Here is a 27595-nt window from a genome sequence, read left to right on the forward strand (position 1 = left end):
ATACGTAGACATAGGAAATTATATTTATTTAATATTTTTACAAACGCTAAGAGTCAATCTTATTTTAATTAGTCAGAATGTTAGTACTTACTTAAAAGAACTTGCCAATTTTTAAAGAACTAAAAATGCAGCTTTTTGGACACTTTTTAAAAAGTGATTATATAATTATTTCTTATATACACGGTGTTTCAGAAAAAACTGCGTTTTCCGTTTTTCTGACACAACCAGAAGGAATACAGAAAAAACGATTATATGTCCTTATTCTCTGTAAAAAAGTACATAAAATTTATAACAGGTGTTTTTCATTATCTCTAAAAATACGGCTTCTATGATAGGTACATAGTTTCCAAAAATGCAGGGGCGGTCCGTCTCATCAACAATTATTCAACAATTCTTGGAAAATCACGAAACCTACCCTGGTAATCGTCAGCTGATATAGCAAAAAGAAAGGTGCAACTATTTCTATAATGCACTATTGTTCAGATAGTATAAATCATAAGCTATCACCAAACCTTGTTAGCTTCTGCTTCTTAAATCAAAACAAAGATTTCTTTCTAAAGAATTTAGAATTAGGGAGATTTGAAAAATATTCTAAAATACTTCCTGAAATTAAAATCTTTACATTTTTTTCTTATTCAAGATATTTGTAACTGTTTACAAACAAAAAAAAATATTTTAACAAATTTTTAATCAAAAGCACTTTGATCAACACCTTGATTAACCCCTCGAGGCAGGTTAAGGCAAAAGTTTCAAAACGATTCAATAACTAAATAATATCTCACTTTATAAATCTATAAAAAATTAAATAGGACAAATCCAACCCAATACTCACAGCATCTTGGATCTTTACAAAAAAATTAAAAATTCGAACTTATGCCTACACTAGTCGCCGGAAGGAAAAAGCAGTTTTTTAAAAGGGGCTATCTGAGATTATTACAGATTCTGATATATACATATATAGACTAATGAAAAATGCAAAGAACGAAATCAAAAGCGTTCCTTCTTGGGAGAAAATCCGGGAAAAATATTTTATCTATTTTTAACCTAAAATTCACATTGGCAAGTCTGTTAAAAAAATACACACTTTTTAAACATGTCATTGTCCAGCACCTAGAAGTGGTAGAAAAATGCTACACATACCATTGGAAAGCTTATAACCTCTAGTTTTTATATTGGTACATACCGTTTTTGTACTATTATTAGTTTTTGAGCTATCCTCTGAAGTATACACAAAAAATGCTGTTTTTTCTTGAGAATTTTAAGTTTGATACTTGTTACACAAACCTTTTTCAAATTATATTACTTAGCACCTAAGAGCTATAATAATCATTATTTATACAATTATTTTATATAGGTAAAATTGTATATTTTGGGTACTTTCAATTTTAGCTTAATTAGAAATTGTCTTTGAAATGTGTATAGTTTGTAGTAAGAACCAAGGAGGGAGGGGGAGAGTTTATACACTTATAGGAAATGAAATTCAGTATAAATTTTTGCCCTCGATGTTTTTGGGCTTGTTGTTATAGTTATTAACCGTTTTGTAAAATATCTTATATGATTAAATCTACCAGTACAACTTTAAAAATTGAATTTTGGCACTTTTCTTCTATGGGCTAGAAGGTTATAACAGCCCCCAAAACACTAAAATCTAAGGTCTAAGCTTATTTTTAGAGATAACAAGCCAATTTTTTTAATGTAAACTTTTTTTGCATAACTGAGCTAAGTAGCCACTAAAGATTTCATTTTGGCACTTTCCTTCTTGGGGTTAGTGGGGTACAACACCCCCCAAAATGCTAAAATTTAAGGCTTGAGCTTATTTTTATAGATAACAAGCTGATTTTTAATGTAAACTTTTTTTACATAATTGAGCTAAGTAGCAACTAAAGATTTCAATTTACCACTTTCTTTCTAGGGGATAGTGGGGTGAAACACCCCCCAATTGTAAACTTATAAGATCCAAGGAGAGAAGGAGAGTTTATACACTTATAGGCAATGAAATTCAGTATAAAATTTTGCTCTGGATGTTTGGGCTTGTTGTTATAGTTATAACTCTGATCATTGTAAAATCTCTTATATGATTAAATCTACCAGTAAAACTTAAGTTTGGCACTTTCCTTCTATGGACTAGTGGGGTAAAACTGCCCCCAAAACTACTAAAACTTTATTTCCTGGGCTTATTTTTAAAAATATTGCGCAGATTTTGTTAATGAATACTTTTTTTTCAAATCACTATAGATTTCAATTAGGCAACCTCTATCAAGAACTAAATTATTTTTATTTCATTATGTGAAATGAGTTTTCATTAAAATTCAACATGATATCAATGAAAATAAGCTCAGAACTCATAATATTTGTATTTTGGGGGGTGTTTTACCCCACTAGACTCTAGAAGGAAAAAGCCAGAATGAAATCTTTAGTGACTACTTAGTTCAATTATGTGAAAAATGTTTACATTCAAAAATTAGCTTGATAAATTTTTACAATTTTAGTGTTTTAGGGGCTTTTTTACCCCAAAAGCCTTTACAAAAAAGTGCCAAAATTCAATTTTTGAAGCTTTAAAGGTAGATCCAATCATAAAAGAAAATATTAAAAAAGAATCATTTGATAACTATAACAACAAGTCCAAACAGCCAGGGCAAAATATTATACTGAGATATAATTTTAATGTTTAAGGGGTTATTTTACCCCACTAGCCCAAGTTAAGCCTTAAATTTTAGTGTTTTGGGGGGTGTTATATCCCACTAACCCCAAGAAGGAAAGTGACAAAATTAAATCTTTAGTGACTACTTAGCTTAATTATGTAAAAAAAGGTTTACATTAAGAAAATTGGCTTGATATCTCAAAAAATATGCTCAGACCATAGATTTTAGTGTTTTGGGGGCTGTTATAACCCACTAGCCCCTAAAAGAAAAGTGCCAAAATTCAATTTTTTAAAGTTGTACTGGTAGATTTAATCATATAAGAGATTTTACAAAAAGGTTAATTACTTTAACAACAAGCCAAAAAACATACAGGGCAAAATTTTATACTTAATTTCATTTCCTATAAGTGTATAACCCCCCCCCCCCCTCCCTCCTTGGTTCTTACTACAAACTATACACATTTCAAATACAATTTCTAATTAAGCTAAAATTGAAAGTACCCAAAATATACAATTTTACCTATATAAAATAATTATATAACTAATAATAATTATAACTTCTAGGTGCTAAGTAATATAATTTGAAAAAGGTTTGTGTAACAAGTATCAAACTTAAAATTCTCAAGAAAAAACTGCATTTTTAAAACTTGTGTATACTTCAGAGGATAGCTCAAAAACTAATAATAGTACAAAAACGTTATATACCTACCAATATAAAAAATAGAGGTTATAAGCTTTCAAATGGTATGTGTAGCATTTTTCTACCACTTCTAAGTGCTGAGCAATGCCATGTTTAAAATGTCTGTATATTTTTTGCAGGCTTGTCAATGTGAATTTTAGGTTTAAGATAGCTAAAATCTTTTTCCCGGATTTTCTCCCAAGAAGGAACGCTTTTGATTTTGTTTTTTGCATTTTTCATTTGTCTATATATGTATATATCAGAATCTGTAATAATCTCAGATAGCCCCTTTCAAAAAACTGCTTTTTCCTTCCGGCGACTAGTGCCTAAAGCTCAAAATTAAATTCATTGTTTATTATTTATCAAATAAGGATGACAACATCTATGGGAGCAAAGCTCTGAAATGATAGGACAAATGGACATTAACACTTGTAGAATGTCAGAACTGGATAATCAGAATTTAAATGTATAAGAGACGAAGCAAAATTGTTAGTAGATTTGTTGAAAAACTGCTTATTACAGGATAATGTTTATGGACATACTCACATTTCTAGGATTTGATTATAGAGTTGCTTCGCTTAAAATATTGTACTTTGTTGTCCTAGAAATCAGTATACCAAATCAATAGGATATTTAGATCACATAAAAATTTGTTATTAAAAAGTAAAAAAAATCAACATAATGTTTAAAATGGACATACAGACATTCTAATAACGATTATAGAGTTGCTACGCTTTCTAAATTGTACCTAACTACTACAGGAATCACATGCAGTTTTAAAACAATAGGACAATTCTAACATGCCGCCCCTTTGATCGTTTTTTTTGTTTTACATTAATGGTAGGGAAAGGGGGGACTCTGTGCTCTACAAGGCACTTTGGAGGAAATTACCCATATTTTAAATGATTTAAAAGGTTTGTAAAATGTAATATTCGGAGGAGATTAGAAGTTTTTAGGTTTGATTATTGCAGTACTTATTAAATCATGATTTCAGGGAAGCTTTTTTATTTTAGATTCCTATTTCGCCACTTTCCTCCAACGTGTTTAGCCATTAGATACAAGAAGTTGCTAAGAAAGGCAAAATTAAACTACAACAAATATTGTAAAATGTATGATTGTGAAAATACATAGCTATGTAGTTCCGAATTTTATTGCTAGGTGTCGTAAAAACCTTTTTTGAATTTAAATTTGTATATGAGATAAATATTTAAACAATCTTAAATATTTTTCAAAGTATTACAGCTATTCACTCTTTAGGATTTTTAATATATTTATTCACTATTTAACATATAATTTACGAGTGGTTTATGATTTAGATAAAATACTTAAAAGTTGTAAAAAGGCATTTTTTTCTGCTCATACATCTTTAAACTGAACGGGCAGATAAACTCTGACAATCCTTTTAGCACGGCTTTTAGTAAACAAAGCAAAAAGTGCTAAATTAATGCTTTAGTTTCTTATCAAATTCTGCCAAAAGTTGCTTTATCTCATCATCAAGTTTAAACTGGAAATCTAAGAAATCAACTCTAAAGCATTGTTTGCCAGAATAGCATTCCCTTGTTCCTGCCAAAAATGCTTTATGTGAAAAATGTTGTGCAAGAAAAATTAAAATAACTCTTCTATTATGTAAAAAAAAAATCGTAGAATTTCAATATTAATTTAGAAAAAGGTATATGAAAAGTACCTTAATGAGTTTTAAAGGTGAAATGCTTTTTAGCTCCTCACAAAAGCATTTTTAAGATACTGCAATTTGTCATTTTTTCACATTTCTTGATTGTGATGCATTTGCAGTAAAAGAATCTTCTTTAATAACGTAGGTTATAGTAAAAAGAAAAAAACTCCTTTTTATTTGACAAAAAAATCTCTAAAGACAAAAGAATTTTTTTTATAAAAGCATTTAATTACAAATTATGGATAAATTATGAGTTTATATCTTAACCTGTCAATCAAATTAAAGGATTATAGGAATAAATGAGGGGTGGGAATTAACGAACATGAGCAATTTTTAAGGTCATGTTTCTTAAGTATACAAAAAGAAAAACTGAATATTTGTTTTCAGTGAGGGAATTTTAAATGAAATTTTTAGTGTAATTGGTAGAAAATTGTATTGGCCGTATTAAGATGTTGTTTTCAAGTGAATAAATTTTTGATAACCAACCTTAAGGCACAAAATACTACCAGAAAAAAGCATCATACGCATCTTTTGAAATATTTATGCTTTAAAATGCGCAGTTATTTTCAGAGATATTAAAAAACACCTGTAACAATTTCGATGCATATTTTTATAGAGAATATTGACATATAATTATTTTTTTTGTAATCCTAATGGTTGTTTCCCAAATTTGGAAAACGCAGTTTTTTTTGAAACGCCCACATATTCATGACTTTAACTTTGTCCATATACCAGGACGCTTAGGAGGGGAGGCAATGACAATAATATCAAAAAAAAATTTATAAATACATTAGATTTTCCTCATTTTTCAAGAGCACATTATAATTGCAGAGTTACTTCGTCATTAAAATGCCTTTTAACTTTTTAATAAAGAGCATTTCATGGATATTTCTATGCTTTCTCTCAAAGTGCCTAAAGAACACTGACCCGCTCCTCCCTCATACTTTTGAAATAAATTGACAATATGAGGAGAGGAGATATTTTTGCTATGGCTCCCCTCCCCTCCCTACAACACCCCCCCCCCCCCCCTTTTATTCAAAATTTATTTCAACTTACGGTGGGTTGTGAAGGCGCTCGACAAGGTACTTTGGGGGGAACAGCATTTTTCTTTTACCCCCTCCCCCCCCCCAAACAGAAGTGCATGTTAAAAATTTTACGATCTTAACGTTCTTAGTTTCTTTTCAAAATTTGCATTTTGCCCCACGGATGAAATGGTATGACTTTTGAAAAAAAAAATAATTATTACGTCTTAGAAAACATTATTGTTAACTTCATACTCTATATACAGGAGACGTCCATCTGACGGTCTTACACTTCATAAATTTTTTTCTTAGTATGCCCTATCCCTGATTTTGCATAAACAAAATATTGCATTTCCCACCGTAAAATTGAAATTATATCCACAAGAACTTTCTTTTATTAGGTTTAAATTTTACATTATATTTTGCTTGGAATATTACATCTTTCCTTCAATATTTTAGAAAAAGTTGTCTTAAGCCAGGAATAAGGTAAAGCCAACAAGCGAAGTAAATCTGAAATAATATTTGGGGGGGGGGGGGCTGAAGAGAAGCTCGTCAATTCTAGTTGCCCCCCAACGATAGCTGAAAATCACGTATAGGTTTCGTGATTTTTTTCCGAACTAATTTTGTTGTTGGTATAAGCTGGCCCCAAGCACATAAATTATTTTAACTGTCTATTACTATAATTACTAGTCACTGATATCCTTCACAGTTTTAACCCATTGGATTTTATTAAACAAGGATGACAACATCCATAAAATCGAAGCACAGAAACGGTTGAAAAGCTATCCGTTCCGGTCGTACGGATCGACCATAATTATAGAAAAGCGTTGCTTTTAAAAAAAAAGCAGATTTTAAGCAAATGAAATAGCATAACAGAGATTGTCATAAATTGCACGACTTTTTCAAAAACTGTTCACATTGTGTAGGATAAGATATGTTTCCAAAGGAAGCTTTTAAAGTGCCTATAAACAATGACGTCATACTGGCCTACAATTTGTCAATTAAAATGTATGCTGGGATGCCATTGGTAATTTAGTCTGTGAATTGGCCTATCAATGTTAATTTGTATTGAAAGGAGTCATTTTTATAGGCACTATAAAGAGCTTCTTTCGAAAGTGAAACACGAGATGGCAGTGGCAGTTTTTGTTTTAGCATCTTTAGTATGATGCAATTAAACAACATAGAATAATTACCTGTATTTTGTTTAGTTCTGGTGGCCAGGCAAGGTAGAAATCCACTCTCCTCGTCCTTAGTAGCGCCAATAATCATTTTTAAACTCATTACAATTCACTTTTGGACCAATATCAAGTCATTCTTAATGGTCAATTAATTGTTAAAATAAATTTAAATTTTTAACTAAACGCAAAGTTGTTGTTTTAAAACCATTTTAACAGAATGTCATGCCATAATGTTAATTGAGATGGCCTAAATCGCTTTTAAAAAAGTATCTTACTCTTATTCGTTTGGGTAAAACTATTTTAAGTAGCAATTAGTACTGATACCCTTCAAAAGGTTAAAACTAAATTGAAAGGAGTCGACCAAAACACTTTTTATGGCTACACTAGGATTGTAGCCTCAATCATATCAATATTATTCTGGCAGGTGTCTCAATTAAAATTATAAAGGTGCACAATGTAGGATATATTTTCCCATACCTTATATTTTCAACTATAAAACTATTTTTTATCAAAAAAAATACCCGCGGAATACCATAACTTGCATTAATTTTATGATTTTTATTTTAAAATGCATGAGAAATTGTTTGTAATACGATGCTATACATGATTATTCAGTGTGGCTGATGAACTAGTTCTAATCCACCGATTTCGAAGCCTTATTGGAAAATTAATTAAAACATCTTTCACACTCTATGTCAGAACACGCGTGGAATTTTTTTACAGATTTTTATATAGCTTTGGAGAGCTATAAATCAAATTTAAATAGTCACAAATATTTAAATCACTTTGTTTGTGGATTCTTTTTGTTCCAAATAGTAAGTTGCTAAAGACAGGAGGGCCACCTAAATACTGAATTCAAAAATTAGGTTGCTTCAGCGCCGTCATAAATTTTGCACACCAAATTTTTATTTTTTGACCTTGAGTTATATTGTGGAAATAAAGAACTAAGGCTCGGCACTAGTAGCCGTACTTATCCGCCTTTTATTCAGGATCCATCCTTTCCCCAAATTGTCAGCTGCCATAAGCCGCCCTGACATACTAATCAGCCGCCAATATATCATAAAAACTGTAACCATTGTTAAGCAGCAGCATTTCCAAACAAACTGCAGTTACAGTCGGCAATATATTTGCTCAAATTTCTGTTGCTTTTTAGCCATGAGTAAGGCAACTGCCGCAGTCAAGACACCCTTAAAATGGGCGGCTGCCAAGCACCAGATTTTCTCGTAAATTAAGAACTGTATTTCAAATTACCCATATCTGATTTACAGCAAAATAGAAACAATTTGAAATGGCAAATAGAGGGCTTAACTAAGCTTTAAAAGTGCAAAATTTGCATAATATAATACGGCAATGATTTTCTATAATTGCTTTTCCAATCAGATGCCCATTTTCTTTTCATAGTTGTCACCCTTTTATATTCTTCTCCCTGAACTCTTTTTAAGTTACAGGGATATTGCACCAGAGAAAAAAAATATTTTGTCTAATTTTTATTGGTGACATAATGATACCCCCATATGAGATTGGCTTTATTAAAAGCGAAGCTTTTCCATAATTAGGGTAGGTCCGTCCGTACGTCCGTCCATAACGGATAGCTTTTTTTCGTTAATTTAGGCATGTTAGAATCGTCCTATCGATTTCAAATTTTTCATGGTGATTCCTTCAGTAGTTAGGTACGATTTAGAAAGCGTAGCAACTCTATAATCATTACCAAAATTTCCGTACGTCCATTTTAAATATGTTGATTTTTTTACTTTTTTAACATCAAATTTTTATGTGATCTAATCATCCGATTCATCTGATTTTTGGTATATTGATTTCTGGGACAACAAAGTATAATGTTATAAGCGAAGCAACTCTATAATCAAGTCCGAAATACATATGTAAGTATGTCCATAAACATTATCCTGTATAAAGCAGTTTTTCAAAAAAAATTACTTACAATTTTTGCTTCGACTCTTATACATTTATATTCTGATTATTCAGTTCTAACAAGCGTTAATGTCCGTTTGTCCTACCGTTTCAGTGCTTCGCTTTTATGGATGTTGTCATCCTTGTTTAAAGTAAAGATTTGGTTAGAGTGGTTTCATTAAGGTCAAGTTTACCTTTTTTTGCTGCCACAAGATGTAGAGTTTGATTTTTTAAGTGGGTGGAGTTAAACTTATTTTCCATTTTTTCGCTATTTGCGTATTACATTTGAAGCAAAATATTATCAACTAATTTCATAATAGCGGCTAACTTTGTAACAAAGACATTTTTTGACTTTTGTTGCCATATCCTTGTCTTTCCATGCCTAGTTCATTCTCATTATCTTTCTATTTTTAAATTTATGTACACACACAATTGTTGCGGAATTTTTACAGAACAAGGATGACAACATCCATGATAGCGAAGCTCTGAAACGCTAGGACAAACAAGCATTATGACCTGTAGCTTGTCAGAACTTAATAACCAGAATATAAATGTATAAGTCTAACTAAAATTGAAAGTTTACAAAACTTCGATAACAATAAGTTATAAAGTTGCTTAAATTGCGTAATTTATTATATTTCTTTATTTTAAAGGGATTACGCTATATTGTGAGAATAAGTACACCAAAGTTACGTAAAAAATAACAATATTATAAAGAAATTTGACGTTAAAATAGTTTTTTGGAGATAATTATTGGGTTGCCGCTCTTCTTTTCTCTTAAAGTTTCAGACAACCTTACATAAGATTTTAAATCAAAAGTACGATTTTATAATTATTAGGTTTGCAATATTACAATGATAAAATGTGTCGTATTCTAAAAATGTATTGTTTAAATTGCAAGTACCTGACCTAAAATTTAAAACTTAAGGAAAGAAAGGAAAATTAATTGATATAAATTAGTCTGAAGGTGACCTAAACAAGGTTACAAACTTGTTGCAAAAAAAATGTTCGAAAAAAGCAACAAAAAAACACACATTATTTTGCAAGTTAAAATATTGAAATAACTCGTTTTAAAGATAATTGTCTACAGGAGACAATAAAATGATACAAAAACCTTATCCAAAGTGTCTACTATAGTTATCATAATAAATGTACAAATATAGATGTATAATCTAGAAACTACCTGGCCCAACTACCTTTTTGGTCTAATCGCATATTGTTTTCTGCCCTTTAAACGCTTGTCTGTGTTTATATTTCCGTCGCAACTGGCTGATATTAAAAGACCCAATTGAAAGTCGGCACAGGTTTTCCACCCCGTGGGTAGAATAACATATAACCCGTGACCACCCTAATCTTTTACTTATTTCTTTTTAATATTGTCATATCAGGTATGGAATTTAAAATTGTCGTATTGTTGTTTGTTTGAACTTAACAAAACATTTGATTAAATTTAATTAAATTGTAACAGTCAAAATGTTTTGCTTAATTTTTAAAGTTAATTAGAGAACAATTTTCTTTTCTTTCTCATACTCCCAAAAGCAGAAAAACTAAGAGAAACAACTAGTCGCCTATTGTACTATCTCTAACATTTTAATATTCAAACTGCATTACACTAAAAAATATTTCTCTAAAAGGTTCTAGGACTTTAAATGTGCTTTTCACAATTTATGGCCGGAAAGGTTATTCTAGAAAATCAACAGCAAAATAAAGTAATTTTCCTTGTCTTTTATAGCATAATAAAAAGCTTCAAGAGAAAAAGCATATGTATATGTTTGTTAAACAGCACAGTATGTTTGTCCAGTAAAATCTCATGAACAGGTCAATTTATTTCAGGATACCTTTGTACTGACTCTTGAAAGGTTTTTAGGCTATATTACAGAAATTTTTACCTTGTCTCCGAAAGTAAAATATTCCGTAGCTTAAATTTAAAGGCGCTGTCATTCTATTTTGTAAATTTTAGTTTGTCTGATTTGTATAGCTGCTCTTTAAAGGATGTTGCCCTCTTTGTTTAAACTTATTTTTTTAAATGATTATTTCCTCAGATTCTGAGAACCTCAGCGGAGAATCAGAACTGGATACATCACCTGAAATATATTAATTTCCTGAAATTATTATTATTTATTAAATATGTGTGCATTGTAGCGGTTTATAGACAGCTGTCTACAGATTTAAAATTATATGCCAACCTAGGGAAGATAAAATTTTTCTTAGAACCGGTTATCTACGATGTACGATGGGGTCAATTAAAAATAAAGACTAGAATTTTAATTATATATAGGCCTAATTAGGTCTTAAATTTAGGTTTTTTTATGGGCTGATGCCTTAAGTTTTTTTTATTCTAAGGATTTTACATGTTGGGTCCATAACCATTCGTCCTACTTTTATGGGCTAAGATACTTATCCAACTTTTCATAAACCTAGCACTATTTTTCAGTAATAAATAAAGGGTGTTTTTGTTTTATTTATCGCCCATTATCCTTTTCCTAACTCCCTAGTATTTTTGTCCAATTTAAAATAGCCAGGTCAGGTTCAAACACAAAAAAATCCATGAATGCAAATTTTCAAAACATCTTATTATGTTTCTTTAATTAATAATTTAGAAAATTAAAATTGCAAGGATAATTATGTCATTTATTTTAGATCAATAAAAAAACTTAATATTAGCAGAAAGAGAAAATGTTAGTTAATGTTCACATAAGGGCTCGGGGCGATTGCGAAAAAATGCAAAATTAATTTCATTGAAAATTAATACTTTTAGATTTCAAAATCCGCCATTATATAAAAAATGAAACCCAATATCATATAAATAAAACCGTAAAAAATATCTGAAAAATTCATTTGCTGAAAGTCTAATATTTTACTACTAAACTACTTATGGACAATATAATCCTTGTTTCTATATCATTACTAAAATACACCTTCGCAACTAAAAATACATTACTGTCTAAATATTTTCAAGTCATATATTTCTCTCTACATGGACAGACATCTTAATTATTTTACTAGCGTGGAAAAAAAAGTAATAAAGTTAAAAAGTAGATAATTTATTGGGCTAAAAGTGCTTCCACATAAAACAAAATTCAGCTACTACTTACAATCTTTTTTTTAGTAGTGCAGCTACTTTATAATTCAGTAACGTCCGTACTTCTTTGGCTTGTAAGCAAAAGAACGCTGCAAAAATGAGACAACCCAAATTGGCACGAAAAAAATAACCAATGAGAGGCGAGTATATATTTTACCATTGGTTGGCGTGTTTAGTGATTTTTTCGGGGTTTAGAGAAGAATAAAGGTGCTTTCTCTCATAGTGCTATAGTTATTAAGCTTTGAACCCCTTTTTCATACAAGGGTCCTAACCCTGGTGGGCTAGCTAGTACCATATGTAACCTAACCAAACCTGACCTAAACAAACAATTAGACAAAAATAAAACTACCCCCAGCCCTTCTTTATTTAATTTTTTTTTCAAATTAAGGTGCAAAGAAAAAGTTTACTTGAAGCAGCAGAATATTGTTCTCTTGGTTCAAACAGCAGATTTTTCGGTGTTGTGACCATATTATCATCAGGGAACATAATACCGCCGTACAGCCGGATTATAGTCCGGTTCTCCTCAACGGTCAACCGCCGTGGCCCCTCGTCGCCGGGGTTGCGAGGCACCTCCTCAATCTGGAGCTTCTGCAGGCGAAGTTCAGCTTCAGATAGGATCTTCTCTTCTTTCTTAATTTCTTCTATCTAAAATTAATTTGATGCAGATTTTTAATCTATAATTTTACATTTTTTACCCGCCGAAAGCTGTTTACAATACGATGCGAGAAATATTTATTCCTGTCGCTATTTTGTTAATTCTTAATATTGATATGTCTGTCATTTGAATCAAGTGTATTGAGAATCTCTTCCAAAAAATAGAGGTCTTTTATATAAGGGTTGTAATATAAAAAAAAACTTTGTATAGGTATATATGGCCCAAGATTTATTTTTCTCTTTTAATCCAAGTACTATAAGACGAGACAAGGTCATAATTTTAAAAAGAATAAGTAGAATAAATCACCTTAGGAACAATTTCCTGTTTGATAGGTTGGTCCACTGGCATCTTTGTTTCATCCTTTTTATTCTTTTCAACTGGCTTCTCCTGAAAATATTATTCAATATAATAACATCCTAATTCGTGACAGATACACTGACAGAAAAACATATCAACTACTTTTGTTGTACACAATAGCTTTTATGGATGTGAAAGTATATCCAGGTAAATATAAATCCTGTTAGAACCGTCCTGTTTATTCCATACCTTGTATAACGATTTCTTTGTAAAGCTTTGAAAAATTATCCTTATTTATTACAAATTTGTTGCATATTGTAGTAAATTTTAAGCTTATGTGCGTGCGATGTGATGGCCTTGAAAATTAATAGAATATTTTAAAACTTGGCAGAATCCATAATATAGCAAGTTAAGTATTTCCCCCCCCCCCTCCCCTCCATCTCTATTGCCATTATTATCAATTTTTGAAAGCTAGAATATTTGTTTTCTTAACTAGCAAAAACAAACTAACTGCAATTTTTTAAAATGAAATAACAGTTAAGTGATATTCATAATATTTTTTTTTAATTGGGACTTTTTGTATTAAATTTGCAAGTTACAGTCGTTATACTTTGCTTTGGACTGCCGTTTGGACATATTCTAGTCATACAAGTTTCAGATTAGCTTAGTTCAGAATAACCGTTTAAGATTAAATCTTCCCGTTGAAGCAAAGACATCTTTTTATTATGAGGAAATATGAGCTCAAATGCCCAGAAATAAGAATCCACCCACAAAAATTGCAGAAAAGTTGCGGAACATTTACTTTCCTACACATTTAGTCTAGACACATTTCAATAATCTCAATTTATTTTTGCAACATTGAAAATTTGAGTAGTTTTTAAGAGCTTCTCGGCCGCAACCGCAGTCGCTCTTTTTGATCAAGCCACTTGCTTTTTTTGATAATCTCAGCAACCAAAACATTTTTTTAGAAAACAAAAAATCTAAATAACTATGAATTTTTAAATACCCATACTTGCAGCTGAGCTGCCATTTTACACTATCTAAAGACGCTTCCAGCCTAACGCCCTCAAAATAGTCAAATGCTGAACCCTGGTAGTTTAAATTAAATTTGAGATCCAAAGAAAGAAATGCTTTTTGCATTCTTTATCTGTTAATTTAAACATAATCCACGTGCATTTGAACATTAACGTAAACATCAAAGAACAAGGAAAATATTTAAAATATTATTTAGATATTTCTAGTTAAGGTTAGGTTATAATTGAGAGCCCCGGATAATAGTCTGTATAGATAGAGACACGCAAGCAAAGTACAAGCTCAAGCTCGCATTAACAAGTTTTTTAAAATCAAAATTGGGTTTCGGTGGTCCGGTTATTGGAATGGATTAAAGCACTGGCTAGATTTAGTTTTAGAGAATCTTGTGTACTTATATTTTAATGTATTTGGGATTATAAAATTACCATTACTAAAAATTACACATAGAGCAACAGTAGAAATCATTTATAATAACTTTACAGTTGTAAATCCTTTTACTATTGCTTTATGATAATAAAAACCTCATTTACTGTCTGCAAGTAATCAAAGCTAATAAGATTTAGTCCAGAAAATTTGAAAAGTTTGAAATGTGTCTGTCAGTGTTTATTATATTTGTCTGGAGGGAATGCTTTACTGTAAAAAATCTTTTTTATCAGAAATTTTTTTGTGATCACTTTTATTGTGCTATTATCCTTTTATTTAAAGTAGTAAGCTTTTTGTCTGTAGCGAAGGATTTCGCAAACTGCTGAACCGATATGGTTTTCCTTTTTAGTGAAGTTTCTTATAGCTCCAAGGAAGGTTTATTAACTATTTTGGTGAGGGTAACTACACGTCCACATTCCCCCCAAAAAATGACCACCCTTAAAAAAAATTTTCTTTTTAAAACTTCCCCTTTTCCATCGTAAGTGCCCCTAGAGTCTTCTAGGGGCGTAGCCTCTAGTATTAAAAATATCAGGAAAATTCTTTTTAAAAATTTGAAAATTATCTGTATCTTACATGTAAAAATTACGAATTTCATAATTTAAAAACTACAAATTGATGAGACATTTTAAATCTAATTATTTTCAGTTGATTTAGATATAACTAGTGTATAAAATTAAATCTGTACATTCATAAAAAGGACGCGCACCAACTATTCTATTCCCCAACAAGGAAAAAAATCAACACATCAGGCACCGAAATTTTTCGTTTATTGGCATAAACATCATCAGGGTCTAAAAAAATATTAAATTTTTTCACAAAAAAGTATAAGAAATGGTTATATACACAATAACATAACAAATCATTTTAGCAAAATGGTCAAAATTTAAAGAAACAAGGACAATTATATCAACAAAAAGCGTAGTAACAACAGGACTATGTAAATTTAAAATATGTAATAAAAAAATTCTATAAAATAAAACAACTTACATGGTTATTTATATACATTTTTTCACATAAAATTTAGCAGTATCTTCGTGCATTGTCAAGAATAGAATGAGTTTTTTGGGGGAAAATTAGTTTGATAACAATTAAATCTGTATAGAAATTTTTTAAAGTGCATACGAATTTTTTTGTCAGGTTAGGTGTAAACATTTGTATTCATGATTTCCAAAGATGCGGTTGTTTATTGCTTAACAATATTGTCCTATTATATAAATGAGAGTAAGGTATTTTTTGTCATTAGCTTAAGATTTTGGTAACAACTAAACTGATTGAGTTCTCCTTTTTCTAGAAGTTTTAAATAGATAATTTTTGGATATTTGATTATTATGCTTAATTCTTATGATGGTTTTCGGCTATTTTTTCGCTTTCCTTGCACCTTTAATCCGAGATCTCCATGGTGCTAGGGGTGCAGTCGCTAGATAGCAATAAAACAATAAAATAAAACATATGTTAAAAATATAGACGTAGAAAAGTTTTTTATTGTTTGATATAAAAAAAATATTACATAAATTTTCATATAATGAACAGGCGTAAAATTCGAAGGCAAACTGATTTTTCTTTAGGTACAATATCCATGTTTCTAAATATTTCCTAGGCCTAGGCCTACACATTAGGCTTGAAATACACACCCACAAACACACACACACAAATACACACACACATCTACATACACAAACACACTTATACACATGCAGTGCACATACGCACAATACACATAACACTGACCAATACATACACAGAAACATAAACTATTTACAAAAAATATACAAAATAAAGAAGATAATATGAAACCTTATACGTTAGAATTAAAAATTTAACTGTCCCTTCAAGCAAATACGTGAAACCGTAAAACAACTGAACAAATCATGAGGTTTTTTAATTTCATACAAACGATTTAGACTTATCACGGCTTAAATTTTCATAGTAAAAAAACTTACATAAAAATGTAATTTTTTCATAATTGCTTAGGTTTGTTTGTTTTCTTACATCATAATTATTTTTGTGAAGAAATTTAACCCGTAAAGCGTTTTCTAAATAGTTTAGCTTTAATCACTCCATTACTAAGTTTTTAAATGCTTAAGTATGTAATTTTTTCTGAAAAGATTTAATTTCTTTCTTAAGTGTATTTTTATTTTTTTTTTTGGAACATTTAGATCTTCTGTTTTCTAACCATAGTTAAAACTACAATGTCAATCGTCATTTTCCCCTTACTTTTTAACCTTTTTGTGACCATTTCATACTATAGTTTATTAAAATCATTGTCTGAAGATTAATTCATATTATAAAAGCTTTTAATTTCATCTTAACGTGAACATTCTTGTTTCCTCCCAACGTTGAAAACACAGAAAAAAAGACGTCTAAGAAAAAAAAGATGTAAAAAGAAAATATCATTTGTCTTGTGGCCTTGTTTTCAAAGAATAATTAGAGTCCATTCTCTTACAACAGTATGGTACAAGAATGGATTACTATTTTAAATGGGGGGGGGGGCGATATGGTACTCTTCTACTAGCTTTTATATCATCTTAGTTTTGTAAATATTATAATAGATGATCAAATTTTCCAAAATCTAAATTTTCGTATTATACCAATAATCCTATACAATATATATTTTTCCTTGTCAGTTCACAACGTCTTAAATTTTAAGTAGAAACGGGCGGTATAGAGGTGTAGGAAAATGTCAACACTCCTCTGTAAATCTTACATATTTAATAATAGAAATCATTCATGGACTAACACAAAACATTGCAACCCTTTCATGTATCTTACCCTACAACTGAAATCTTAGATAAATTACTTCACCTTCCTTTCATTAATTTTGATCAAAGCCAGATTTAAAACAACAACAAGTTAAGTCTGTTTTGAGAAGCAACACACTTCTATTTGTCTTTTCCTTTAGTTAGTCGGTTGGTCGGTAAGTCCGTTTTGGATACCTTTCTACAATCATTTTAAACGAACTAGCAATATCTTTCAATTCAATAATATTTCAATTTTTTGTTATTGTTTAATAGAACTCAATTGATTTTTTTTGGAAATAGTCCCTTTTGCAACATCGTCGTACTTTTAAAATGGCTTTTTATAGGTTATTTTATGTTAGGTTAGGTTATATTGGGTTAGGTGATTGCCCCAGGGGGTTAGGTAATTGGCCCCGCAGGGTTAGATCCCCCCGCAATGGCTAGAAATAGGAGAAAAGCTACCGTGAAAAAAAAAAGAATTACCCCATAAGGTGCTATGTTACGAAAGGGACTAAACCCAATTTTTTAAATGCTCCTTATTGCAATAATATGTAATTAATCATACAGTACCTAGTTGTTTTAAATTAAAATTTTAATCTAAAATAATTTATGCATTATTAGTAAAACTAATTTAAATTTTAAAATAATTCACCTGTAATTTCTCATCCTTAGAGGACTTTTCATTGCTTGAAACATTTTCATTGTCCTTGTTAGATTTTGCTTTTGTATTTGATTTGTCAATAGGAGCCTCAACTTGCTTCTTCTTAGTATCACAGAATTCTAAAATAAATATTTATCAGGTAAATTTAAGTATTCTCCATTTTATCAGGGCTCGGCAGCCGTCCTTCGGCCGCGGTAAAGACTCAAATTTGAACTTGTTTAGATGCATTTAATTTTTGGTTTGCCTTAATTTGGTCTAGTTTAGACTTGCAGCTGATTTTTAAAATTATTAATTGTTGATTTCCCTTAGGCTTACGGGCAGCTGATGCGCGGCTGCCGAGATGTTTTATTTCATCAAATATATTTGATGTATTTAAATTCTTTTTAATGACAGGGAATCTTTTATGCCCTCTTTTCTTTAAATTAAATCTTTATTTTTAAGACAAAAAGCACTAAAGTAATTAAATGACTTTCAGTCTGTTTCAGAAAATCAAATATATAATTTAAGCAATAAAGTTAATTTCCCTTTGCTTTTAATTATTTTATATATTTTAAAACAAATGCATATTCTAAGTAAATAAATCCTGTAAATAAAAAAGGCTAAGACTTTATGTTGTAAATTTATGTAAATATTTAGAATTCTAGGGGCAAATACATGGATGTACAAGACTACAGTGTAGCACATAAAAGTGTTAATGATATGATAGAAATGAGAATAAAGCTATCTTATATTGTTCTTGTGGAAAATCAGATATCTTCTGAACTAGAGACATACAAACCTCAAAGAAAGACTGAAAATTAACTTCAATTTACAGAAACAAAACATACAATTGAGGTCTTTTTATGTAAAAAAAAAGCTGTGAAACCTGTGAAAAAATAATATACATTATCTTCTGATGTTTATGAAAGTTTAAACCTAATATCCTTGGGTGTTAGAGTATCGCATCCCATTACACGCGGATGATGCTCTGTAATCTCTAGATAAGGTATGAAAGTTTTTTTCTGGTTCATGGATTTATGAACAGGACAATCAACTATAAACTTATCTTGGGAAAATGCGGGTTTTGTTATATTTATGTATCATTGTCCTATCCCTGTGTCACTGAAAGTGGACAAATATAGCTGGATGTACGTCAGACAGCTGAGACAATTGATAAGCTACAGTTTTTTTATAAATACATTTTAAACATATTTCAAGTTTGTTTTTAGAATGAGAGTTGCTTCTTCTTAACTCATTTTCATCATTTTTAAGTCAAAATTAAATTCACAGGAAAATTATAATCTTCTCTGAAAACAATGTCTATATGTGAAAATATTTCAAAGGTCTTAAAGAGAAGTTTATTGGGATATAAGGAATAGAAACTTGAAGAAAATTAGTGTGGATTAAATCTTAGTAAAGTAATCTGTTTAAAGATTCATATTTTTTCTCTTTTGAGCATCAAATAAACAACTTTGAAGTTTTAAAATGCTCATTAGCGCAGAGAAAAAAACCTAACCGCACAACAAATGCAATCTCAAAACAACGCGTCACGCTCTTATTCAAATCAATCAAGAAATTTGTCATGTTTTGAGCATCGCATTTAATAAGACCTCCTTAAGAATTTCTTAATTTTTATTCAATAATTAAAAAAACATCTTATCCTATAAATAACAATATCTATATTTTTCTTATTTGACATTTGCAAAACAAATCTTCCAAAATTAAAAGTAATATTTTGAATTTATTTTTTTTAATCAAATGCTTTGCTGATATCATGAAACTTAGGATTTTAAAAACCTAATTTAGAATTATTATCAAGCACTATTGTTATAGAGCCAAATTGTTTTAAACTATACAATTGTATCATTTTCTCTGGTGAAGTTTGTTGTCTGATGAATCAAGTTTCATATTACATACTTCAGAGGATAATTTAATTCCCAATAAATTGTCTTGATTTAATCAAAGAGCGAAGAATTGTGCAAACTATTCACAACAAAATTAAAATTGTAAAAAATACCTTTATCAATGACAGGATCAATTTTATTATCTTTGCCAACTGCTGTAGCAGAATTTGTTACAGCAGTTGTTGCTTTCTTTTTAACATCATTTACATCACTATGGGTATTTTTTATATCTTCTTTAACTAAATTCTGATTTTTCACATCTTCACTGATTGAGTTGGTTTTTGCATGATCTTTTTTGGTGGCTTTTTCAGTGGCTACATCATTTTTATTCAATTTTTCAGGTGTTTCAACCTTTTGAGGTGATTTAACATTATCATTAGCTTTTTTAACATCACTCTTTGTTTCATTAACTTGTTTACTAACAGTATCTGTTGCTTTAGTATCACTTTTGGGTTGAACAGCAGGTTTCGAGTCATTAATTTCACTATTATTAATTTTGGCATCATTGGCACTAGATTCAACTTTAGTAGCTACCTTGGTATCAACCTTAGAATCCGTAGTCACTTCTTTTATTGTAGATTCTTTGGCGTTTGATGTTATTTGAGATTTGGTAACTTTTTCAAGTTTGCCAGACGAGAATAGTTTAATTTCAGGAGGTTTAATATCACGGATATCTTTAAACATGTTGGCTTTGGTTTTACTTGCAGGGGAGTTGGTGATAGGTTTATCTTCAACTTTAATTTTGGCTGGCTTTGCCACCTCTGGGATAGCAATTTTAAGCTCTAGTTTGTGGGTTGGCTTTATGGTTACTGTGTCTTTAACAAGGTGTTGAGCACTTGGTTTTGTGACAGGGACTATTTCAACAGCATGTTTCATTGGTGTTGCAGTTTTCACCTCCTGCAGTTAGATACATAAATGGTTTACTTTATATTGGGAGAGATTACTCTTTGTATTATATTTTATTAACCTCTTTTGTTAACATATTCAAACAAGATTCTACCAAATGGTTATAGAAATTTTTGTCTTTAAATATGTGAAAAGGTTACTTAAAAATCTAAATTTTTTCATCTATTTAAAAGAACTAGCGAATTAATAAAAGAATGGCAAGTTTCTTATTCTAATCAGGTGACAAACTAAACACAAAAAATGATACGGTGCTTTTCGACAATTTGACTGGTAAGCACTACCTCCCCCCATCACCCCTTTGTTTAAATAAATTGAAAATAAAAGGATGAAATGTTTTCCTATTCCGAACCCCAGAGGGTGGCCCTGGCCCTGTATGGTTTATGCCTTCGCTGCCCTAACCCTGTGAGGCTACAAATTACTCAAAAATATATATAGTACATATGCCCACCAATACTCAGTAATCTGTTCATGCATCTAACTTTCCTTTGTTACTGGTTTAACCTTTGGTGGTGGAGGTGGTGTATCTACCTTTACTGGATCACTTGCAGGTGGAGGTTCATCAGGCTCTGGATCTGATTCTGTGTAATATTCCCAGCTGGATTCTGATTTAGGTTCTGGTGATGACTGCTTCACTGGTGGTGGAACTGTGAATTTTTTAGTTCAAGCATATGACAATTATAAATATTATCTTTACTGCGTTAAAAGAGGCTCTCTATAGTGCCTATAAAAAATGACGTCATACAATACAAATGACCAATGATAGGCCATACACAGACTATATTACCAATGGTAGGCCAGTATACATTCTAATGGACCAAAGGTAGGCCAGTATGACGTCATTTTTTAAAAAGCTTCATAAAAATGCATTCAAAGACTCGCCACGACAAGACAAGAAAGGAATTGGTAAATATAAATTCATTTGAATGACACTTCCTATTATATTTTAGATGAAAATTATCTGGGTTATTTGCATGACTATCCTGGAGTAGGTGGAACACTTGGAAATGGAGTATTGTAATGAGATGAAGTCGTACTGCTAGTACTCTTGTTTTTACCAACTAATTTTACTACTACATCACCACGCGGTGGCTGTCCTTTTCTCCATCCTAAATATAGATAGATAGATAGATGGATAGATATATATATAGATAGATAGATAGATAGATATGATAGATAGATAGATAGATAGATAGATAGATAGATAGATAGATAGATAGATAGATAGATAGATAGATAGATAGATAGATAGATAGATAGATAGATAGATAGATAGATAGATAGATAGATAGATAAATAAGATACTTTGCTATAAAAAATAATACCTATAACAAAGAAAATTATGTCCATTTAGGCAAAGCTTACCAAAATTTAAATCTTCTTCATCTGAATCACAAATATTGGAGCCAGCTCCTGTGTATCTCATTGGTTTCCTGAATACTCGTATGGTAAACACACATCATAGAATTTATTCATTTGTTTAGAAATCTATCTATTTAGATTGGTATAGCAAACTACTGTCTTTGGCAATACGAGGTATATTATCTAGAGGAAAACATAACACAAGTCAAAATCCTATTAAAATTTCTTCGGCTAGATTAAGAGTTAATGGTTTGTCTTAGGATTTTATAGGAAATCTTAACTCCTAAGCTAGCCTGAGCAATTTTAAAGGATTTTTTGCTTTGTCTTTTTTGACCAGTCTTAAATGACCATTAACTAGAAAATATATATTTTTACTTGTTTGAAACCAATTACAGGATTTAAAGGGAAAAATTATGTTAGAAAATATTTTAATTTTCATATTTTGAAAATACTTGCTGCTTTTTAAAAAAATCATTGAGTAAAGTAAAACAGAATTCCTCTTAGTACTATAGGTTTTTTTATTTTTAAAAAATAAATGATGATTTACCAGCGATGTAGATTTAAACCAATTTCAAAGAAACAGTGAAAAATATTTCATTAGAAGTTAAAACTTATTTGCAGAAGATGATTAAAGTTCCTCCACAGATTATGACGTCATACAATAGAATAGCCAATGAGAGGCCAGTATACACTGTAATTGACCATATTTAAATTTATGCTGGTCTCTCATTAGTATGAAGTCATAATCTGTGGAGGGACTTTTATCATCTTCTTATTTGCAACTTAAAAAAGATCACAAATGAGACAAAATGATTATTTTTTTTGGCTGTTATTGCTACAAAAAAAAACACTTTTAGTTTCAGCAAAATAGATTTTATTCTAATAAAATACTCCTCCCTAAAATTGCAAATAATACTAGTGAATTATAGAGTGTCTTTACTCCAAAAAAAAATATTTAAATATGAAGTATAATGCTTGTTTAATTGTTTTAAAAATCAGATTTCAAGAGGGTTGAAACATAACGATTATATTATTGAATAGTTAGAGATAGGACAATGGCCTATAAACTCCAATTTTTTTAATATGCGAAATTTTTATTTTCATGTTTCAACCCCCTTTGTAAAAAATAAAATAATCTTACTTTGTGTTTGTGTCTGTGTTTGTGTGATTGTTGATATTTTTGTGTGTTTTATCCTTCCTGTATTTATATAGAGCCGGCGACCCCGAGGGACTGCTTGAAGATGAACTATTTAAGCTGGACACAGCTGTTGATCTATTGGAGGAGAATGATGATGTTGTTGTTGATCTGTTGGATGCAAGGGATGACAAAGCTGTGCTTCTATTTGATGTTGTTGTTGTCAATAAATTTGATATTTTCTCTTCTTCTTTCCTGTAATTTAATTTTTTCAAGCGAAGCTTTTCTGTAATTAAGGTCAGTCCGTCCATCCGTCCGTAATGGATAGCTTTCTCGTTAATTTTGAAATGTTGGAATTGTTCTACCGATTTCAGACTTTGCATGATGATTTCTATAACAGTTAGGTACGAATAATTATACGAATAATTATAATAATTACCAGAATGCCCGTTTAAAACAAGCTGATTTTTAAAAATTTTGATTAAAACTTTTGTATGATATAATCATCCTTTTTATCTAATTTTTGGAACATTAATTTCTATGACAACACGATACTATATATTAGTATTCATGTTCGTTTGTTCTACTGTTTGACTTCAGAGCTTTGCTTTTATTAATGTTGTCATCCTTGTTTAAAAATATTAACAAGAACAATGATGAATATTAGTATTGCAGCAATAACGAACAATAACAATGTTTTTAAAGAAATACTTAGTTTTATTTTGGGTATAGTGAATAAATCAGTGAATAACTTTTATTGAGAGATCTTCTAATTGATAGGAACCAATATTTTATAAAATATATTATCCGCCAATAAAAGAAATGGAATCAATATTGCTAAGATTTCCATCTTGAGAATAACAGTTGAGGCAATTAGAAAGCTTCAAAAATATTTGAAATATCAAATTATTCTAGTTATAAAGAGGGTTTACTACGATTTTTAATAATTATTCAACATATTGGTCATTAAAATTCATTAAGAAGTAAAGTACCTAATAGCCTCTACATTGCCAATTTACTTTACAACGAGTTGTATAATACTTCTAAAAACATCTAAAACCGTTAATGGCCATGGAAAAGAAATATAATTTTTATGATTTTCTAACCTGAGTGTTTGAGGAGTGGCCGCCAGGTATGACTGGCTGCCTGCCCAGGAGATAGGCCGAGACAAGGATGATGTTGACGTCAGTGATGACTTTCTTAATGTTGGTAAATTTTCAGCTATGTCAATCTTTGGCGGATCTTTTCTGAGATAAATACTTGAATAGGGCAACATAGAACTTTTTTCACTTTCTATGTTACTTTTGGTTGAGCTTCGCAATGATGACGGCAGACCTTCATCTGTTGTTGTACATAGTGACGTTGTGTTTGATCTTGTGTATGCCACTGATGGTCGGGTTGATGTTGTGCTTGTGGTTGAGCTGGTTGATACGGATGTCGTAGCAATTGATGGTAAGGTTGTCTTTGATACATTTGAGCCTGTGGTTAGTGATGTGGTCTTTGATACAGTTGCGTTTGGTACATTTTTGTTGGTTGTCTTTTTGGTGTCATTTTTGGGCGGGGGCCAGTCTTCGGCTTCTGATGAAGAACATGTCTCCCAAGTCCATTCACTTTCCTCGCCCGAGTCATCAGCTTTAGCCGCTCTAGCAGTAGTAGCAGCAGGTGTGTCTTTAACTCTTGTTCGGCTGGGCGGAGATGGAGTTTTCTGTTTTTTAGGCTTTTCTTTCATTTGATATTTAAGTGCTAGCCGCTGGCCTAGGGTCAACTTACCCTCCCCATTTTCCTCGTCCTCAGGAATGATTTTGGTGACATAGGAGCAATCTTTCAACCGGTTGGTGATCATTCTAACAACAGCTTTGCCACCTGGCAGTTTTAGGGTGGTGTCTCTTTTAATATCACCAGGCGTGGCTGTGGTGCGACCATTTTTCTGTGTCTCCACGTCAATGTCTTCTGTTTTGATTGTTTTCACCTCGTTGCGTTCTGTTTCGTAAGGATGCATTCGTGACTTGTATCTAAAAATAAAATATTTTTTTAGTGGCACAGCATATATAAACAGGACGTGTCTGCATGTAAGTCTGTCTATCATCACAGTTTAACGTAGGATAAAATACATAGTAAACTGAGACATGCTAAAATATCAATTTTATAATCCTGGCTAAAGATTCTGTAAGATTAAGGTAGGAGGAGTAGCAACTTTGTAATTAGTGTTTGTAAGTCTGAACGTCCATTTCATATAATTGTGACATAATCAATTCATCCTAACGAGTTGTATCTAATTGTGATTAAATTAAATAAAAACGTTGACACTATTTTTTATTTGTTGATTTTCGTTTTAATGGGTGTTTTTATCTGTGTTAATGCATAATGTAAATATTTTTGCATGAGTGAACATTATCATCACCTTTCAAGTCTAAAATTAAACACATTTTAAATAATTGTAAATATTTTACAGAAAATTTTCCATTAAATTATTAAGATAATATTATTGCTGCGCTTCTTATTGTTTTTGTTTCCTAATTACTCCAGAAATGGATTTTAAATAAACAAAGTGCACATTATGCTTAAAAGTAAACAAAAAAAAATTCTTTAGGTATACCTTTTATTTTCAAAATCCTTAAATTTGAATCAGTACTAAATATTTGCTTGATATGTTAAACCGTCCAACCGTTACAAACACGTCGTTTTGGTACTAATATGTTGTAATCTTAACACTGTATTACATTTTACTAACATGTTTATTTTAAAATACTTTTTAATCATGTTTCTTCGCTGATTTAAGAACAAAATTAAGGAAAAAAACTAAAATAATAAAGTAGCATGAAGCAGTAGTCGACTTGAGTAAAAATAATTGTCATTGTTGGGATTAAATTTTAGACACACTTAATTTCAAGCTTACACAAATTTTCTATGGATTTAGAAACTGCAACCTGAAATTTTCAAATATATAACGCAAGAAATAAGTAAAATTTTGGAGAAAAATACTATTTGAATTACTGATATAAAGAAATTTGATAGTACTTTTACTTAATCTTAAAAAATTCACAAGGTCTTATTTTAGTTTTTATGAGCCAGATTATATTTTTTCATGAAGGGAGCTAGGGGACATTTGACTGTAAATTATAATAGCTACAAGGACGTCCAATGGGGGGGGGGGGTAAATTAGTGATTACCCCCCCCCCCCAAATGAATTTAGGGGTGCCCCTAAAATTTTTTTTCATTTTATCCCCCCCATTTATTGAAGGGGGGGGGGGGGGGGTAAAAAATTTGCAGCGCGCTTCGCGCGCCATTTTACCCTCCCAAAAATCAAATTAACCCCCTCTTAAAAAAAATTTACCTCCCCCAAATAAAAAAGCTTGCACGCCCCTGACTAGCTATAAACTTTTTTATAAACAAACACTTTTCACAAATAATAATAGTCTACAGAAGAAGTAAATTTTGTTTCAATTATGGCTTCGAAACCGATTAACATCCACTGGATTAGAACTGATTCTCAGCCATACTAAAAGATCAAGTATATCATCGTATTACAGGACATTTTCTCTGTAATAGATATTTATCACCTCGTATTACAGACAATATTCTACGATTATTAAAATGAAATCATAGAATTAATACCAATTTTGTAATTTTAATTTTAATGTCCACTGAAAGTTGTCTAATATACAATGCGACAAACACCATAATCATGAGTTAAGCCAATTTATTAGCTAAAGCATACCATATACTTCATTTATTCATCAATTTCGAAAGTGTAATTTTTACCTAGAGGTGTAATTTCTCTCTTCTGGCATGACAGAGCTGATAATACTAGAGTATGAGTAGCTGTCACTGCGTGTAGACGAAGGGGTCGATGACCTAACCAGGGCAGGCGAGGAGCTGCCACACCTTCCCAGGCTTTGGTTGCTGCTGTACAGCGAACTGTACTTTGGGAAGCTGTACATGCCGTACACGCTGGAGAAACCTGTACTGTGTGAGCTTCCACCGCCATACCGATTTACAGGCATGTTGAAAACTTTAAAAATCAAATCACTCTTTATATATCTAACTAATCATAATTTCTATGTGGAAAATTCATATATTAATCATTTTCATTACAGAATTTTTTCACAATCAAACAAAGATAACAACACATATTATATCACAAAGGAATATTGTTTACCATGGATTTTACAAAACTAAGATTTCAGTCCTTTTGTTTAAGAAAGGGGGAAGGGAAATCTCTGAGGAGACAAAAGATTTTGTGTGTGTGTTTTATTTTCACATATATACACTGTGACTGTGTGTAGGTTTCTTGATTACATCATATCCATGAACAATTCTGATTTAC

General features: G+C 30.8%; 1 protein-coding gene across 1 annotated transcript in view; it reads right to left on the minus strand.

Moving 5' to 3' along the window:
• Nucleotides 1–27595, minus strand: part of LOC145328285 (uncharacterized) — a 46688-nt gene extending 19093 nt beyond the window's left edge. The window contains exons 1-13 of the mRNA XM_080171908.1: nt 27031–27595; nt 24375–25280; nt 23275–23523; nt 22137–22204; nt 21755–21880; nt 21254–21418; nt 20869–20891; nt 19982–20765; nt 17977–18104; nt 13144–13224; nt 12590–12827; nt 11136–11184; nt 7208–7260 (exon numbers count right to left, since the gene is read on the minus strand). Coding sequence (XP_080028034.1) covers nt 7208–7260; nt 11136–11184; nt 12590–12827; nt 13144–13224; nt 17977–18104; nt 19982–20765; nt 20869–20891; nt 21254–21418; nt 21755–21880; nt 22137–22204; nt 23275–23523; nt 24375–25280; nt 27031–27272 — 3112 coding nt within the window. The 5' untranslated portion in view covers nt 27273–27595. The remainder of the gene's footprint in view (nt 1–7207; nt 7261–11135; nt 11185–12589; nt 12828–13143; nt 13225–17976; nt 18105–19981; nt 20766–20868; nt 20892–21253; nt 21419–21754; nt 21881–22136; nt 22205–23274; nt 23524–24374; nt 25281–27030) is intronic.

This window comes from Acartia tonsa, chromosome 1 (genome assembly GCF_053477335.1).
Source record: "Acartia tonsa isolate MP-2025a chromosome 1, ASM5347733v1, whole genome shotgun sequence".
Lineage (NCBI taxonomy): Eukaryota > Metazoa > Arthropoda > Copepoda > Calanoida > Acartiidae > Acartia > Acartia tonsa.